The 16809-nt window shown below is 49.6% G+C and overlaps 1 protein-coding gene across 1 annotated transcript; it reads left to right on the forward strand.

Moving 5' to 3' along the window:
• The first annotated feature begins 6281 nt into the window (after positions 1 to 6281).
• On the forward strand, positions 6282 to 9152 carry LOC311364177 (thrombomodulin-like). Its single transcript, XM_084484191.1, has one exon. It carries the CDS (start codon positions 6632 to 6634, stop codon positions 8153 to 8155), a length of 1524 nt encoding a protein of 507 aa, XP_084340317.1. The 5' UTR covers positions 6282 to 6631; the 3' UTR covers positions 8156 to 9152.
• The last annotated feature ends 7657 nt before the right edge of the window (positions 9153 to 16809 follow it).

The raw sequence follows: 16809 nt of genomic DNA on the forward strand, positions 1-16809 counted from the left end.
CGTCTCTGGGGGTGAATGGAGGAGTGGGCTGGCCTGGACGCTGGGCTTCTGCGTGATGATTGGAGGGTCTGCGAAAGACTGAGTTGCCGTTTGAGTGACAGCAATTTTTAACTATAAAATGTCGCCGGAGCTCTCTTTAGTCCTCAGTCCCATCGTGGATTTTGCAAGCAAGTCGAAAGACAAACTGCAACCTATTTCTTGATATTTGCTTGGCGAAATTGCAAGACAATTTTCATCGTACATTTCATACACTTATACACACAATTCCTTGTTTCAGTTTAACATAATTCCCACATTTCCTTGTTCAAGTTTAATATCATTTTGGTAGTTGGCCATCACTTTGATTCAGGGAGCCTGAGGTCTGAACTTCAAGTCCTGTATTCAGATCAGGACTTACAGGGTGACAGGCGAAAGCTGTGTGATTTCTTGGTGTTCCTTAAAGACATGGAGTTGGACAGTGCAATGCCTCAGCTTTACAAACTGTTCTCATTAGTGGCAACAATTGGAGCTACAGCAGGTGTAGAAAGCAGCTTCTCCTGTTTAAAGTGGCTCAAGTCCTACACCCATAACACAATGGGCCAAGGCCGTTTAAGCAGCCTAGCTCTGCTGGCCATTGAGAGGACACTGGTCAAGTCACTGGAAAAGACAGCTAGTTGGTATGACAGGGTCACAGAGCATTATCTTGAAAAGGAACAGAGAGCAGAATTGACATATACATAAATTGACAATTTATATGATGTAGGCCGAAAATGAGCTTCCCCTCCCCCATACTTAAGCAATAGATCAAGACAGAAGTGATCTATTGCTTTTATAAAACAGTTACGTAAGTATGGCGAAATGAAAGTCATAGACACCCTCAATTTTGAAACAACGAGAAAGTGAATACAAAAAAGTAGTCCCTCCTGGCTGCCTGCAAAGTGCGCGGCGGTTGCTATGCAACACACTGTATCGTTCTTCAGAGAGAAGGCTAGAGATGGTAGCTTGGTTCGCCGGCAATTTAGCCTACTATCGAGCAGTTCACTCACCGTGTGCCTATTGCTTTACAACATTTCCACCCTCTCCAGCAATCAACATGTTTTAGGCTTCAGTGAACTGTTGCCATTGCTTTTATATATAAATAAACAACAGTTCAAGTTAGGCGCGGAGTGATACTGAACTCTGTAAACTGAACGGGCGTCATAGCTGTGTGTATATATGCTCATTATACAACAGTTAGGAACCAATCAGATTGCTTGATTTAAGCCACCCGTTTTACAGTATCTCCATATATCCTGATATATCCTGTAGTATCTCCAAACATCCTGACGTGTCCCCTTATATCCCGATGTATGGTGGGGGTGTCTCCAGGTGTTCTGGTCTGTGGTTGAGGAGGAGATGTTTGGGGAGGAGGTCAACACGAGGGGAACTCAGGACACAGGCAACGGGACGACAGATTGTGACGGATTAAGAAACTATTCTGGAATATCCTGTGACCAGAACCAAGTGCGTCAGAAGGGCCTCACTAGTGATGACTCTAGTGATGTCACTACTGGTTTCACAAGAGTCACCGCTAGTGATGTCACTGTGGTGTGTGACGGCGGTCAGCAGCCAGTCCTTGTGGTTTAATACACACACACACACACACACACACTTAGACAGACACTCTGATACACACTCTCCACACACACACACACACTTAGACAGACACTCAGATACACACACTCCACACACACACACTTAGACAGACACTCAGATACACACACTCCACACACACACCCGCCCCACAGTCAGACAGGATAGAGCGGGTGACGGAGCAGAACGGAACCAGACCCGGAGGATCAGGGTTTATTACAGCTCCGCCCCCTCACACCTCGTTAAGCTGGGTGCTAACGACACGCTAGGGTGTGTGTGTGTGTGTGTGTGTGTGTGTGTGTGTGTGTGTGTGTGTGTGTGTGTGTGTGTGTCTGCTGGTGTTGGCTCTTGTAAAGGGTTTATATGCTATCTTCGTACTTCCCATTCCCAGTTAGCGGCTGAAGCTAAAGATGACGGGACGAGGACCATGTAGACTCTCTCTCCACGTGACGCTCGTTACTCATCGTCCAATGAGAAGTGAGCGAGTGATTAATGCGCGTCAGTTCTCTCAGGATCTCAACCCACTGCTGAGAATCCTAGAGAAACGTTACAGTCATGTAACAAGATGTGTGTGTGTGTGTGTGTGTGTGTGTGTGCGTCTGTGAGTGTGCATCTGTTTTATTAATAACCAAATTCCTATGTTTGCTACTCATGTATGCTGCTAATGGTAAAGTCTCGAACTTCCTGGACTCCTCACACACTCAAATACACACACACACACACACACACACACACACATGAACAAACAAACACACATACACAAACACATGCACACACACACATTCACAAACACATGCACACACACACACACACACACACACACACACACACAAACAAACGCGCACACACACACACACGCACACACACAAACACACGCACACACACACAAGCACATACGAACACACACGCATACACACACACAAACAAATGCACATACACACACATAAACACACACACACACACATAAACACACATGCACACAGGTGGGGTTTGTGGTGGAGGTGTTGGAGGTGGAGGTGGTGTTTGTGGTGGAGGAGGAGGTGTTTGTGGTGGAGGTGTTTGTGGTGGAGGTGTTGGAGGTGGAGGTGGAGGTGGGGGTGGGGGTCAGGGCGAGGGGATGGGGTTCATCAGCCCGGAGGAAAAGGTGGTGCTGAGGGACAGGGTGGAGGAGGTGTGGAGCCGACCTGGAAATCAGCTCCTGGCCCAGCAGCCAACAGGAAGCAGCTACTGCCCGGCCTTCCTGTCCCCAGCTCCATGGGGGCCTGCAGTACAGTGTCGTGCCCAGAATGCCTTGCTCCAGGGCAGGGGCTGCCAACCTTCTGGACCGGTGACCCCCCCGACTCCTCTGGACATGTACATCAGCATCCACACATCACTTAACCCAAAACCTGTAATATCAATGTGTGATTAGTAGCATGGTAAATGGTCCTCATTTATACAGCGCTTTTATCCAAAGCGCTTTACAGTGTTGACTGACATTCACCCATTCATGCACACATTCACACACCGACGGCGGAGTCAACCATGCAGGGCAACAGCCAGCGCGTCAGGAGCAATTAGGGTGAGGCGTCTCGCTCAGGGACACCTCGACACTCCGCTAGGAGGACGCCGGGGATCGAACCAGCAACCTTGCGGTTACCAGCCAACCCGCTCTACCTCCTGAGCTAATGCCGCCCCAGTAGCAGTTAGTAGTAGTTCACAGAGTGGTTAGTAATAGTTCACAGAGTGGTTAGTAATAGTTCACAGAGTGGTTAGTAACCGTAACCTGACCCTGTCTCCATGGCGATAACAGCGGGCTACCAGTTCTCCAGTGTACCTGGGGGTCCTGCGCCAGCGGACAATAGCAGGAAGGGGCTCGCGCTGGTGTTAGCGCTGGTGCTGGCGTTAGCCCATCCATCAGCGGCGCTACAGCGCTACCTTGCTACTTTCCACCCGGCATTAAGAACAAAGACCTCCACTTCCTGTTTGGGGGGGGGGGGGGGGGGGGGGGGTCACGGCCAGACCAGAGACTCATTGACCAGGAGAATGTTTGCAGAACAGTAGACATGGTTCTACTCAACCCTGATGTTGAGCCACTCCCCTAAATATGTTAAGCTATAAGCTATGCTAAGCTACTCGGCTATACCACCATCACACATGCTAAGCTACCTTACTGACAGCTCCGCTAGCAAAGGTTGCTCGTTTACCTCCTCCAGTAAGAGGGTAGGAAACAAGGGTTAGGGAGTAGGAGAGGAGGGGAGGAGGAGCCCAGGAGAGGAGGGGAGGGGAGGGGAGGGGAGGAGGAGGAGAGAAGGAGGCCAGGAGAGGAGGGGAGGAGGAGGAGAGAAGGAGGCCAGGAGAGGAGGGGAGGAGGAGGAGAGAAGGAGGCTAGGAGAGGAGGGTGAGGAGGAGAGAAGGAGGCCAGGATGTCTCTACCTCCTCCGAGAGGGCTGGAGATTGAGATACAGTGTAGGGAGAACCCTTCCTGCTATTCACCAAGACACACACACACACACACACACACACACACACACACACACACACACACACACACACACACACACACACACACACACACACACACACACACACACACACACACACACACACACACACACTTGTATGTGTGTGATTGTTCTATTCAAGTAACAATTACTCATACTATCCAAGAAGACCAACAGACAGACAGACAGACAGACAGACAGACAGAGGCTACCTGGCCCGTTTATATTTGGAGAGCATTGATAAGGTTGAGCGTTTCAGTTCAGATCTCAGTCTGAATGGACGTGGCGTCTGTAACGTCTGTAGTGTCAGTCTGTCTGTCTGTCTGTTAGTCTGTCTGTTAGTCTGTCCGTCTGTCTGTCTCTCAGTCTGTAGTGTCTGTCAGTCTGTCTCTCAGTCTGTAGTGTCTGTCTGTCTGTCTGTCTGTCTGTAGCTGGCGCCATTGGGACGGACTCCTGTTGCGGATGCTTCGTAAACGCTTCTGGAAAACGACGTGGAAACACGACAAACTATCCTACGCACTAGGCTGGGCTGTGTGTGTGTCTGTGTGGGTGGGTGGGTGGGTCTCTGTGTGTGTGTGTGTGTGGGTGGGTGGGTGGGTCTCTGTGTGTGTGTGTGGACTCGGCTAACATTCTGTCCAAACCAAATTGCGAGCTAATCCAATAAAAACACAAAACGCTTGTTTCCACAACGACAACAAAGGGTTCACCCCCCCCACCCCCACCTACTCCGCCCGACTCTGACTCACCCCTTGGGGTGTGTGTGTGTGTGTGTGTGTGTGTGTGTGTGTGTGTGTGTGTGTGTGTGCGTGTGTGTGTGTGTGTGTGTGTGGTGGGGCCCCTCCCTCGCCGTCAAACTGGCATCAGGAATGTCTGAACTCCTCCGAGACTCGCTGAGGTGTTCCTAAGCCTTCCTTCCCAACTTCCTGTCTGAGCGGCAGGCACTTCCTGGCCAGCTCTCAGCCAATGGGGGGGGGCGCTCCTGATGAATGAATATTGAATGAGGAGGCGGGTTTAGGAAGAGGTTCACGAGGGTGAGTCACATGGTTAAAACGATGGGCGCGCAGGAAGTCCCACCTGAAATACAGATACACCACTTCCTGAAAAGAAAAACTTAATCACTGGAGAGAAGAGGAGACGAGGAGACGAGGAGAGAGAGGAGAGGAGAGCGAGGAGAGCAGAGGGGAGCAGGAGAGAGAGGAGAGAGAGGAGAGCAGAGGGGAGGAGGAGAGAGAGGAGAGAGGAGAGCAGAGGGGAGGAGGAGAGAGAGGAGAGGAGAGCAGAGGGGAGGAGGAGAGAGAGGAGAGAGGAGAGAGGAGAGCAGAGGGGAGGCGGAGAGAGAGGAGAGAGGAGAGCAGAGGGGAGGAGGAGAGAGAGGAGAGAGGAGAGCAGAGGGGAGGAGGAGAGAGAGGAGAGAGGAGAGCAGAGGGGAGGAGAGGAGAGGAGGAGACGAGGAATGGAGAGGAGACGGAGAGAGGAGAGGAGACGAGGACACAAGGAGACGAGACAAGGAGAGGAGAGGAGAGGGGAGAGAGGAGAGGAGGAGAGAAGAGAGAGGAGAGGAGATATTAATATTGTTTTAATATGAAAGGTTGTTAAGGAATGTGAAAACTAGAATCATCAGATATTACATTTTTATGAAACTGTCTCCTCTGAAGATCGACTGCCTTACAAGAACAAATACAAACACATAAATATATAATATTATATATATAATATTATAATAATATAATATAATATATATATATATATATATATACACTTAGAGAGCGAGAGAGAGAGCGAGAGAGAGAGAGAGTCCCCCTCAGACTCTGCAGAGGAAGACTGGATATATTGGCGCACCACTTTACATTAGGATCTACTGGTCTGTACTGGTTTCTATTGGAGCGTCACTTTACATTAGAATCTAGTGGTCTCTACTGGTTTATATTAAAGCATCACTTTACATTATTATCTACCGGTCTGTACTGGTTTCTATTGTATCTATTTACATAAGTATTAGAGAGAGAGAGAGAGAGAGAGAGAGAGAGAGAGAGAGAGAGAGAGAGAGAGAGAGAGAGAGAGACAGAGAGAGAGAGAGAGAGAGAGAAAGTGAGAGTGCGAGAGAGAGGGAGAGACAGAAAGTGAGCGCGAGAGAGACAGACAGACAGACAGACAGACAGACAGACAGACAGAGAGTGCATATAGATTCAGAAAGAGGATCTCATTATCGGATCAAGGGAATTATGAAGAAGTATGAGAGTATTTATATGTTATTATTACACATCGCGTGTGCGTGCCCCCGCCTATGCGTGTGCACGTGAGGGGGCCGACCCCGAGATAAGGTTGAATAAACCCCCCGCCGAGCGGAACTTACGTCCAGCAACAAACCCTCTTAAACCCGGAGGAGGACTCCGCTCCGCACAGACCAGTACCACCACCAGTACGATCACCAGCACCACCAGTACGACCACCAGCACCACCAGTACGACCACCAGCACCACCAGCACCACCAGTACGACCACCAGTAGGACGGCCACCACCGCGGTTCACAACCCGAGATGAAGAAAGTTCTCTCCTGCGTCGCGCGCCTCCCGCTGCTCGTGTCCCTGATGGCCGCCAGCCTCGCGCACGGCGGCAGCCCGCCGCTCGCGCACCTGGAGGAGTGCGACGACAACACATGCCTCCTCCTGTTCCGTGAGGCGCTCGACTTCGCGGGCGCCCGGGACGCCTGCCGCAAGGAGGGCGGCGGTCTCGTGACGCTGCCGTCGGCGGCGGAAGAGCGGGCGGTCCAGACGTTACTGCTGCGCGCCAGCGGCGGCGTGAGGTTCTGGATCGGCCTGACCCTCGCGGACGGCCAACGGTGTCCCGCCAACGACTCGTCGGCGGGTTACGGCTACGAGTGGCTGACCGGGGCGGCCGCCGCACCGGAAAGCTCCGCGCGCTGGACCAACGTCCCGGACAAATGTGACCACAGGTGCGTGTCCGTGTCGAAGGACGGCGCGTGGCGGCAGGAGCCGTGCGACGGGACGGGTCTGGACGGGTTCCTCTGCTCCGCGCCGGCCGGCTGGTGCCGCGTCGCGGACCGGTCGGCCGAACCGGGAGAGCACGCCGTGTCGAGCGGTGATCCGCACGCGCGGAGGTCCCCGCCGGGAGCCGAGTGGACGACGCGAGGGGAGGAGGAGGACGGCTCGCGCCACGTCGACTCCTCCAAGTGGCTGTGCGGTTTCGGCTCGTGGTGGCGCGCGCCGTGGCCCTGCGAGGTGCTGACGGGCGGCTGCTCCCACAGCTGCGTGAACAACACCTGCACGTGCCCCGACGGACTGGCGCTGGACGCGAACAACTTCACGTGCGTCGCGTGCTCCCACAGCGTGCCCTGCACGGGGGCGCACACGCTGTGCCTGGAGCGCGCGGAGGAGGAGGGAGGCGGCTCCGAGTGCGCCTGCGTGGACGGCTACTCCATGGAGGACGGGGCGTGCGTGGACGCGCGGATCTGCGACAAGTGCGAGCACATGCGGTGCCCCACGGTGCACGGGGCCAAGGTCTGCGCGTGCCGCCGCGGGTTCGTGGTGTCCCCGGAGGACCCCACCCGCTGCGACCCCCACTGCGCCGGGCGCCGGTGCCCCGCCTTCTGTGTGGCGGCGGCGGTGGCGGCCCCTGAGGGGGGCGGCGGCGGCGGCGGCGGCGGCGGGGAGGAGCCCCAGTGCCGCTGCCCCTCGGGGTTCATCGTGGAAGACCTCCACGTCCCCGTGCCCGTGTGCATCGACTACGAAGACGCCACCCCCACCCCGGCCCCGGGGCCCAGCGAGGAGGAGGGGGGGCCCAGCCCCGCGCCGCCGGCCCCCCTCCCCGTGGCGGGGGTCCCGGGCTACGTGCGGGTGGGCGCGGCCCTGGGCATCGCGGTGTTCGTGGCGGCGGGCGCGGCGGCGCTGCTGCTGCTGCTGCGCGGCGCGCTGCGGCGCGGCAGCGGCACGCTGGAGCTCAGCCCCGACGTGGGCGGCCTCACGCTGCAGCAGGTCACCGCCGAGAAGTACCAGCGCTTCTCCTTCGACAAGCAGAGCCGCGGCGAGACGCCGGGGTGGTGACGTGGCCCCGGAGGGGGGGGGAGGGGGACGGAGCAGGGACCCGTTCTGGTGGAGGCGGGGGAGTCAGGACCAGACCCAGGGACCCTTTACTCACCAACACGCCTCTCCACCCCTCTCAGAGCCGGGGGCCGGAGAGTGGAGCCTCCCTGCAGAGGGTGAGGGGCCCTCACCTGCAGAGGGTGAGGGCCCCTCACCTGCAGAGGGTGAGGGCCCCTGTTCGATGAGGGCCCCTGACAGCTCCCTGGATCTGAACTCACTGTCACCTCGATATCAACTTCTGATAAATTAATTGAAACGTGAAAAAACCCTCAAGATTGGCACTGTAATGACACTGGCAACGACCAACTGACGTCACCACGGCAACACCCGTCTGACGTCACCACGGCAACACCCACCCGACGTCACCACGGCAACACCCACCCGACGTCACCACGGCAACACCCACCCGACGTCACCGCGGCAACACCCACCCGACGTCACCGCGGCAACACCCACCCGACGTCACCGCGGCAACACCCACCCGACGTCACCGCGGCAACACCCACCCGACGTCACCGCGGCAACACCCACCCGACGTCACCGCGGCAACACCCACCCGACGTCACCACGGCAACACCCACCCGACGTCACCACGCCAACACCCACCCGACGTCACCACGCCAACACCCACCCGACGTCACAACGGCAACACCCAACTGATATCACCACGGCAACACAACCCCATCACCACGGCAATGTGAATGTAAACATGACGTTACCACGGCAACATGAATGTGTATCACCTGGGTCTAACTATATTGTTAATATAGTATTAGTAGTATTGTACGGTTTGCATTAGTATTTACTATTTATGTATAATGTTTTGTTGTCTTGTTAGGTGTCAAAGTGAATTGAATTATATTCTTGATTATTACCTTTGTTTTTATATTTTATATTTTATTTATATTTTATTTTAGAATCTGTGCTGCTGTTAGGCTACAACGTAATTTCCCTTTGGAGATTAATAAAGTATCTATTCTCTCTTCCTGTGATGTGTGAAATATAACACTGGCATCATATGGCTAATCAATATCAGAAGTCATAACTAGCAACATATAGCTAACTAGCATCAGCTAAGTCATAAATCGCATCAGATAGCTAGCTAGCATCATATAAATCCAGACTGGCATCTGAAAAGTGCTACCAGGTATCATCAAAGCATTAGATAAGTGCTCACATTTACCAGATAGTTGATAACTAGCATCAGATACATTTTGAAAGTGCTTAAAAGCGAACTAATCTGGGATCCAGCAGTCATCGAACGCTACGGCAGAACTCCCGAGGTGAGACGGCAGGAACGCCTCGTTTCCGTTGTAGGGGATCTTTGCCCCAAGCAGCGGAGACCAGCCCCACTGGGCCCGTGGAGGGTCTTGAACGGCCACCTCACAGTGGTCAGTGTTAGTCACTCATTAATATCCAATCCTGAATACATTAATAATCAAATTACTGTCAAACGGGACAAAATACATAATAATATGGAGCCTCTGAGATCCTTACCAAAAAAAGAAAAAATGTATCGTGCGACATGATTGGTCGAAGACTTAAGATTGAATCTGATTTGTGAGATTTGATAGCCAACTAACGTCAGATTAATGCTAACTATCATCAGATATGTTCCAGGTAGCATCCGAAGTGTTTGCTGGTATTAAGTTATAACTAGCATCAGAAAGCCAACTGGCATCAAATAAGTCCTAAGTAGATTCAGGAAGCTAAGTGTAAACTTGCATCCGATAAGTAGCATCAGAAGTGTTTGCCATAATTAGCTAAGTCATAACTAGCATCAGATAGTTAATTTGTATCAAATAAGTCCTCACTAGCATGATATAAGTCCTAACTACACCAGATAACCAAGTCCTAGTTAGTGGCAGCCATGACTGCTGTTAGTGGAGACCTGGCTGAGGTGACTAGTACAGGGTGACCAGACGTCCCAGTTTTACCGGGACAGTCCTGATTTTGAGTTGCGTGTCCCGAGTCCCAGCAAAAGCCTGTCGGGACATTAAATTGTCCCGGTTTCCACCATCCACTATGAAATGTCCCCTTTTGTCCACGATTACATAGCCAATGTGGTCTTATTATAGCCCGATCATTAACTAAAAACCACATAGAAAGATTAAAGCATCCAGCATATGATTTCAACAATGTGTGAGGGCAATGGGGCATACGCAACAGGGATGATTGCACAGTGGAATTTTTGTACAGAATCTCCCTGCTTCTGAAATGCTCAAACATCGGAATCTCTCCGCCCAGCGCTCGTCCAGTGGACGAGCGCTGGGCGGAGAGATTCCGTACAAAAATATATGTAATTTGTCGGCTTGCAGTGTGTCTGCCTGTCACAAATGCTACCGTTGAGCTGATCTTTTCCATAATGAACAATACTTAGACTGATGAGAGGAACCGCATGACCGTTCCCGCCTTAAAGGCGTTTCTTATTACACGGGCCAATTTTGATGACACCTGTCGCAAACAAATCAGTTTTGGAGCAAATTCACTCCTCAAACAAATATGTGTAGGCTAATTTGATTGTTTGTCTCTGTGTCACTATGCTTTGTTTAAAATACTTTCTGAAGCTTCAGGCTAATTCATAAAAATATAGAAACATAGTCCCGCACGAAACGCATTCAATGTATTTTCATATTTGTAAATATGTAAATAGCCGATATGCGGAGATCGGTGTCACTCAGTCATCAGTAGAATCTACTGATGGCTGCTTAAGGGGGGGGGCAGGCTTGCAAGGGGCGGCATATGACGTAGGGTTGAGGTTCGCAAGAGGCGGGATCGGGTTTGTTTTGGTTTGACCGCAGACAGAGCGCAGGCAGAACGGGCAGAACTCATCGTGATCATGTTGAATGGCGATGCATATATTCCGTTGCATCCACAACATCCGCATCGATTGATGACAGACTGGAGCATGAGTTACAGACAAATAGAAGAAACGACAAACAAGAAAGGCGTCGCGAACGACTGCGTTACCGGAGGAAGAGAGCGTCTTTTTTGGCTTATTTTCACATCTAACAAACACTGGGACAAATGTAGTTGATTTCTGTGTTTAACTGAGAAAACAGGGAGTGGAAGGATGGGACCCTATAATGTTCAGCTAACTGTTGTCAATAATAATTGTTACGAGAGTAGCGCATGTGTGTGCAGTGTGTGCAGTGTGTGCAGTGTGAGTGGACGAGCGAGGAGAGCGAGCGGTAGCGTGTGTCAGTTTAGTCTGTGCAAACATGTACTGTAAAGTTAGAGAAACTAAGAATAAAGTACACAGCCTGTCAAGAATCGGTGGCCGCTTCATTCCGACCATATTCAAACCTATAAGCAGACCCACTGCCGTTACTCCCGAGAGAACATCGACCCTAGACGGAACGTCGCTCCTGTGCTCCTCCTGTAACAAAATAATAAAAATATTTTTTAAACCATTCAGCGAACAAAAGGCAATAGGCTGATTATCGATTAGGGTGCGGGTGCCACTCAATGACATGCAAACGTAGACTGAAGCGTCATCAACACGGCCACTCAACTGGTGTGAAATGCCGACATCCTACTGCTCATTCACATATAAGGTAATTAGCATTTCCCCTGGAGAAAATACTACCTCAGGGGTAGTATTTTTTCAGGAGGTCCAACGTCAGGATATGTCATTCACATATACGGCACGTCGGTAGAATAGACGGAGAATAGACGGTTGTACGTCCATATGTGAAAGCAGCTAACATGTATTTTGCAAGGTTTGACGGTTTTATGTCATTAAAAAGTTAATAAGCATAGACATGGGCGTCAGTTTGGTTCAAAATGTGCTGGGGACAGAGACTCATTCGAAAGTGCATTTTCAGAAGTGCTGGGTACAATAAGGATGCACTCTTTTTTTCTCTTTAGTGCAGGTAATGAAAGGTTCTGAAAGACGGCATACCCATGTAGCTTAGTAATGAATAAAATGGATCCACAAGTTTCCTGGGGTGGTCACCGGGGAAATGTGGGCCACACTTCCGGCTGCCCACACGTCTCAGCTGTGTTTGTAGCTGATCAGCTGGCAGGCTGAGCACATCACTGGATATTGTCGCTGAATACAATTATGGCTTTAAAAAGCTCAGAAACAACTTGTGCCGTTTGAGGCTGTACAACCGGACAAAACTAAATAATTGGTTGAAATCGTAATGAATGAATGACTGACGGCGATTGTTTACATCGATCTCGTAGTAACCGGTAAAGCCCACAATTTGCTCAAAGCATCACGGGGCGGTGGAAACTTGTGGATACAAAAAACTGATGTCTGACACGTTTTATGAAGAAAGTGTTTCCAAAAAGCATTGGACATATGACCCACTATGTTGTGCTCCATGTACCCAATGTTGACAACGTGACATGACATGACTAAGCTACCAACACAAACAAAAAAAGGAAATTAACTACGTGTTTAAGTTGTGAAGAGGCAAATGTGTGGCTAACCACTGCACTAAAAACGTCAAGATTGAAAAAGCAAAAAATATTTGTGGCACAGCTGAACACTATCACATCATGAGCTGGCTGTTCTCAATTCACAACATGCATCCAGCTAATGTAAATCAGGCATTCTGACAAAAACTCATGTACTCCCCACCACAGTTATTCTACTAATTACTCCACTATCGTCATCTCCACCATACTCAACACTGTGCGAACGCAAACCGTGGATAAGTCAGGCTACTTGGTGGCTATGGCTAACATCAATTGCAAGTTCAAGTCAAGAGTTAGAACAGCCGACCACTTGAGTGCAAAAACACAAAAGACCTCCCCACTGCACCAGCAAATCTTTATGTGGCAGTGGTCTGCAGATGCATCCCATGGTGTAGCCTACCACATGCATTTAGTTCAACAGGTTATCGCTCTGATACTGTCCATGGTACTAGCAACCTGCTCTGGTGCTTTTTACCTTCATGTATTCAGGCTAAAATGATTGTCTGCTGCCTCATCATTGCATCCCAGCCAAAGAGTATCGGTATTAATACCGCATTCATTGTCCAAGCCAGGCTGGCAGCTCATACAAAAATAAGTAAGGGATAATGTATAGAACGCCGGTCATTATCGGGAAAATAAGCCCCGACAGGGCGAACCGGAGCTTCGCCCTGAAGTGGCTTATTTAAGATAATGACCGGCGACGTTCTATACATTATCCCGCTTATTACACGGCTACTTGCCAAAAACTAAAAAATAACTTCACACGGTGTGTCTTTTTACAATTCATGTGTTACCAGCATTCGTAGTGCTGATCAGCAGAGAAATAGTCCGCCAAAGACTTCGACGTCGCTTAGCAACCCCACTGGGGTTGATAAGTTACCGGACTACTTGCGGAGTGATACGAGAGACGTGAATCAGAGGCAAAAAATCCACTTTCCTTGACAGTGGTCATTATATGCTTAGCAACGGTCAATTATCAAAAATTATAAAACGGATGGCTTAAATCAAGCGATCTGATTGGTTCTTAACTGTTGTATATTGAGTGTATACACACAGCTATGATGCACATTCAGTTTACGGAGTTCCGTATCACTCCGCACCTAACTTGAACTGTTGTTTGTTTATATATAAAAGCAATAGCATAGTTCACTGAAGCCTGAAAATATCCGCAATAGGCACACGGTGAGTGAACTGCTCGATAGTAGGCTAAATTGCCGGCGAACCAAGCTACCATCTCTAGCCTTCTCTCTGAAGGAAGCTACAGTGTGTTGCATAGCAACCGCCATACACTTTGCAGGCAGCCAGGAGGGACTACTTTTTTGTATTCGTTAAAAAAATGCTTTTCCGACTTTCTCGTTTTTTCAAAATTGAGGGTGTCTATGACTTTCATTTCGCCATACTTACGTAACCGTTTTATAAAAGCACTTCAGTCATAGACACCCTCAATAGATCACATAGATCACTTCAGTCAGTGAAATGTGCTGATTATACCACAGTTAAGGGGCGTTGTCCGTCCCTCCGCTGCACATCGGGACGGACAACGCCCGTTAACTGTGGTATAATGAGAACATTCCACCGCCTGTCGTGATCTATTGCTTAAATAATTCAGTCAGGAAGGCCCATGCAAGTGAACGGAGCGTTCCACAGCATTGAGAAGAGCCGTGTAATAATCCATAATATTTCAACTCAAGTTTTTTGTCTTTTTAAGTGGTGGGTACAAAGTGAATCTTGACGAAAACTGGTGGGTACTCGTCCCCAGCGTCCTGCGGCTGGTTGCTGACATCCATGGTCCCGTCTGTAGAAGGCTGGTCGATGTGGACCAACAGATGACTTCACAGAAGTTACACGTCCAAATGTGCTTTAAATTCACTTAAATTAACGTAACTTGATTTTCCTGGTGGAATTTGAGATCACATGGTACAAGTTACCGTGCATCAGGACATATAAACAAACCACACACAGACAATAAACAAGTGCATGTGAAGAGCAGTGTAAAGTGTCTAAGTATGATCCTAAACGTGGTGCAACTTCCACTATGTGGGTAAAACCATCTATGGTCTTAAAATGCTTCAGACAAGTGCTAGCTGGAATCAGATGAAGGCTAATTTTTTTTTTTACTTGCGTTGATCTTATGTCTTTTAAGGGGTAATTATGTTGGTTTTTTTTTAACATTGTGTTCAATAGATTATCAATCATTCATAACTTCAGGTGATGTAACAATTATTATGGCCTCATCGCGTGTAGAATTTAGTGGCATCTAGTGGTGAGGACGCAGATTGCAGCCTCCTGAAGCCCCGCCCCTCACCGGTACTGACCTGTAAGGCGCCGGTAGGTATTTCCAAAACGAGGTCATCGCCCAAGACGTTGAGTATCCAAGCGTCAAGTGAAGAGGTACCTTGATAGATTTGTGAATGTATATAAGGCGCGTTCACGGTCCTGGTGATAACGAGACGGCTCGCCAGTGATGACGCTTACACTTACGTGTGTTCCCGACAGCGACCGTTCATGTGCACTGCGTCTGAAATCGAAAAGTTATTCACAGCAGGGGTTTTTTAATCCGATAAAAAACAGTCAGAACTAAACAGAACTTAGTAGGATCAGTTTCAAGTTCGCACGCCTTTATTTCCTTGTAGCTGTATCACCTACTATCCTTTTGCTTTTATTTATGAGAAGCACATTGTATTGCCACTGTATGGAAGGCTACACTTGCCCTTATCTAGAGCTGGTTTACCAGTACACAACGTTTAAAACTGAGCAAAGTCGAGTAAAATATGTGATATGATGGTTGATTCTTTTACTTTTCATGTTCCGCCATGTTCATGCGTCACTAGTAAACCATACGTCACCAACTGGGCAACTCTGTTAACAAAATCTGGCCCCAGTTGCCCAACGGAAGTAGAGTCATCAGAGCGTCACGAGGTGTCGTTCACGAGAACTTTCCTACGAAAATGTTTTCCCCATAATTCTCAGTGATGTGAACACACCATTAGTCATTTAGACTGTAAAATAATAAGTAAAGGCATAGGTTATTGATTATGATTGTTGATTAAAAACATGTCCTGGATAAAGCTTGTTTGTCCATCCTGGGCTACCGTAGAAACATGGTAGGTTCCGCCTCCCTATGGCGATATAAAGGCTTCTTTTAAAGTAATGCAAACACATTGATTCTTATTTTCTTAGAATTATACTCAAATTAACCTACTTATGAATATTATATTCAGTTTCAACCAAATTCATACTGCGAGATGCGGCTTAATTCTGCACACTTTACCTTCAATGCATAATCAACAATTAATAACTGGAAGGCATATTGCTCTTTGTTAAAACATAAGGTGGCCTCTAGTCTCCTTATAAACATAAATCCACTTTCATGTTCAGGAGTTTTAGCACAAAGGCTAATTAAAAGTATATTTTGCCAATATTTATAAACCCTGGTTTGGGAAAAGAGGAAAATATGTTCTCATGGTTTTAAAACATTTGTGTGTGAAATAAGTGACGGAGGTTTTCTACCAGAAAGCGAAAGTTGTGCATAAATAATACAACCAGTATGCCCACCGTGGCAGGGGCGGAGCCAGAGGGGGGGCCGGGGTGGCACTGGCCCACCCCCCCCCCCCCCCCTCAACAATTCCGTCCGTCGTTCCATTCTGGTAAGTATTTTTAAGTATTTTGCCCGGTATATGGAGACCCCCTATAAAGCCTATAGCTCCGCCACTGCGCCCACCCAAACCTAACTGAGCCCCGCCACCCCCCCCCCCCCCCCCAAAAAAAACTGACCCCCGACCGCAAATATGCGGTCCCCCCCCCCCCCCCCACGACTGAACCCCTCCCCCCTCCCCCTGGAGCCTGTACGACATGCCATTATTAGTCACACAGATATTAACACTTAGATGCACGTCATCGGCCACAGTGTTTCTCCACACGCACACACACACACACACACACACACACACACACACACACACACACACACACACACACACACACACACACACACACACACACACACACACACACACACACACACACACACACACACACACACGTCATCGGCCACTGTTTCTCTGCACACACACACACACACACACGTATACACCCACACCCACACACACACACACACACACACACACACACACACACACGTATACACCCACACCCACGCACACACACAGGGGGGAGGGGCTACCATG

The sequence above is a fragment of the Micromesistius poutassou genome (genome assembly GCF_964030765.1).
Source record: "Micromesistius poutassou genome assembly, chromosome: 19".
Lineage (NCBI taxonomy): Eukaryota > Metazoa > Chordata > Actinopteri > Gadiformes > Gadidae > Micromesistius > Micromesistius poutassou.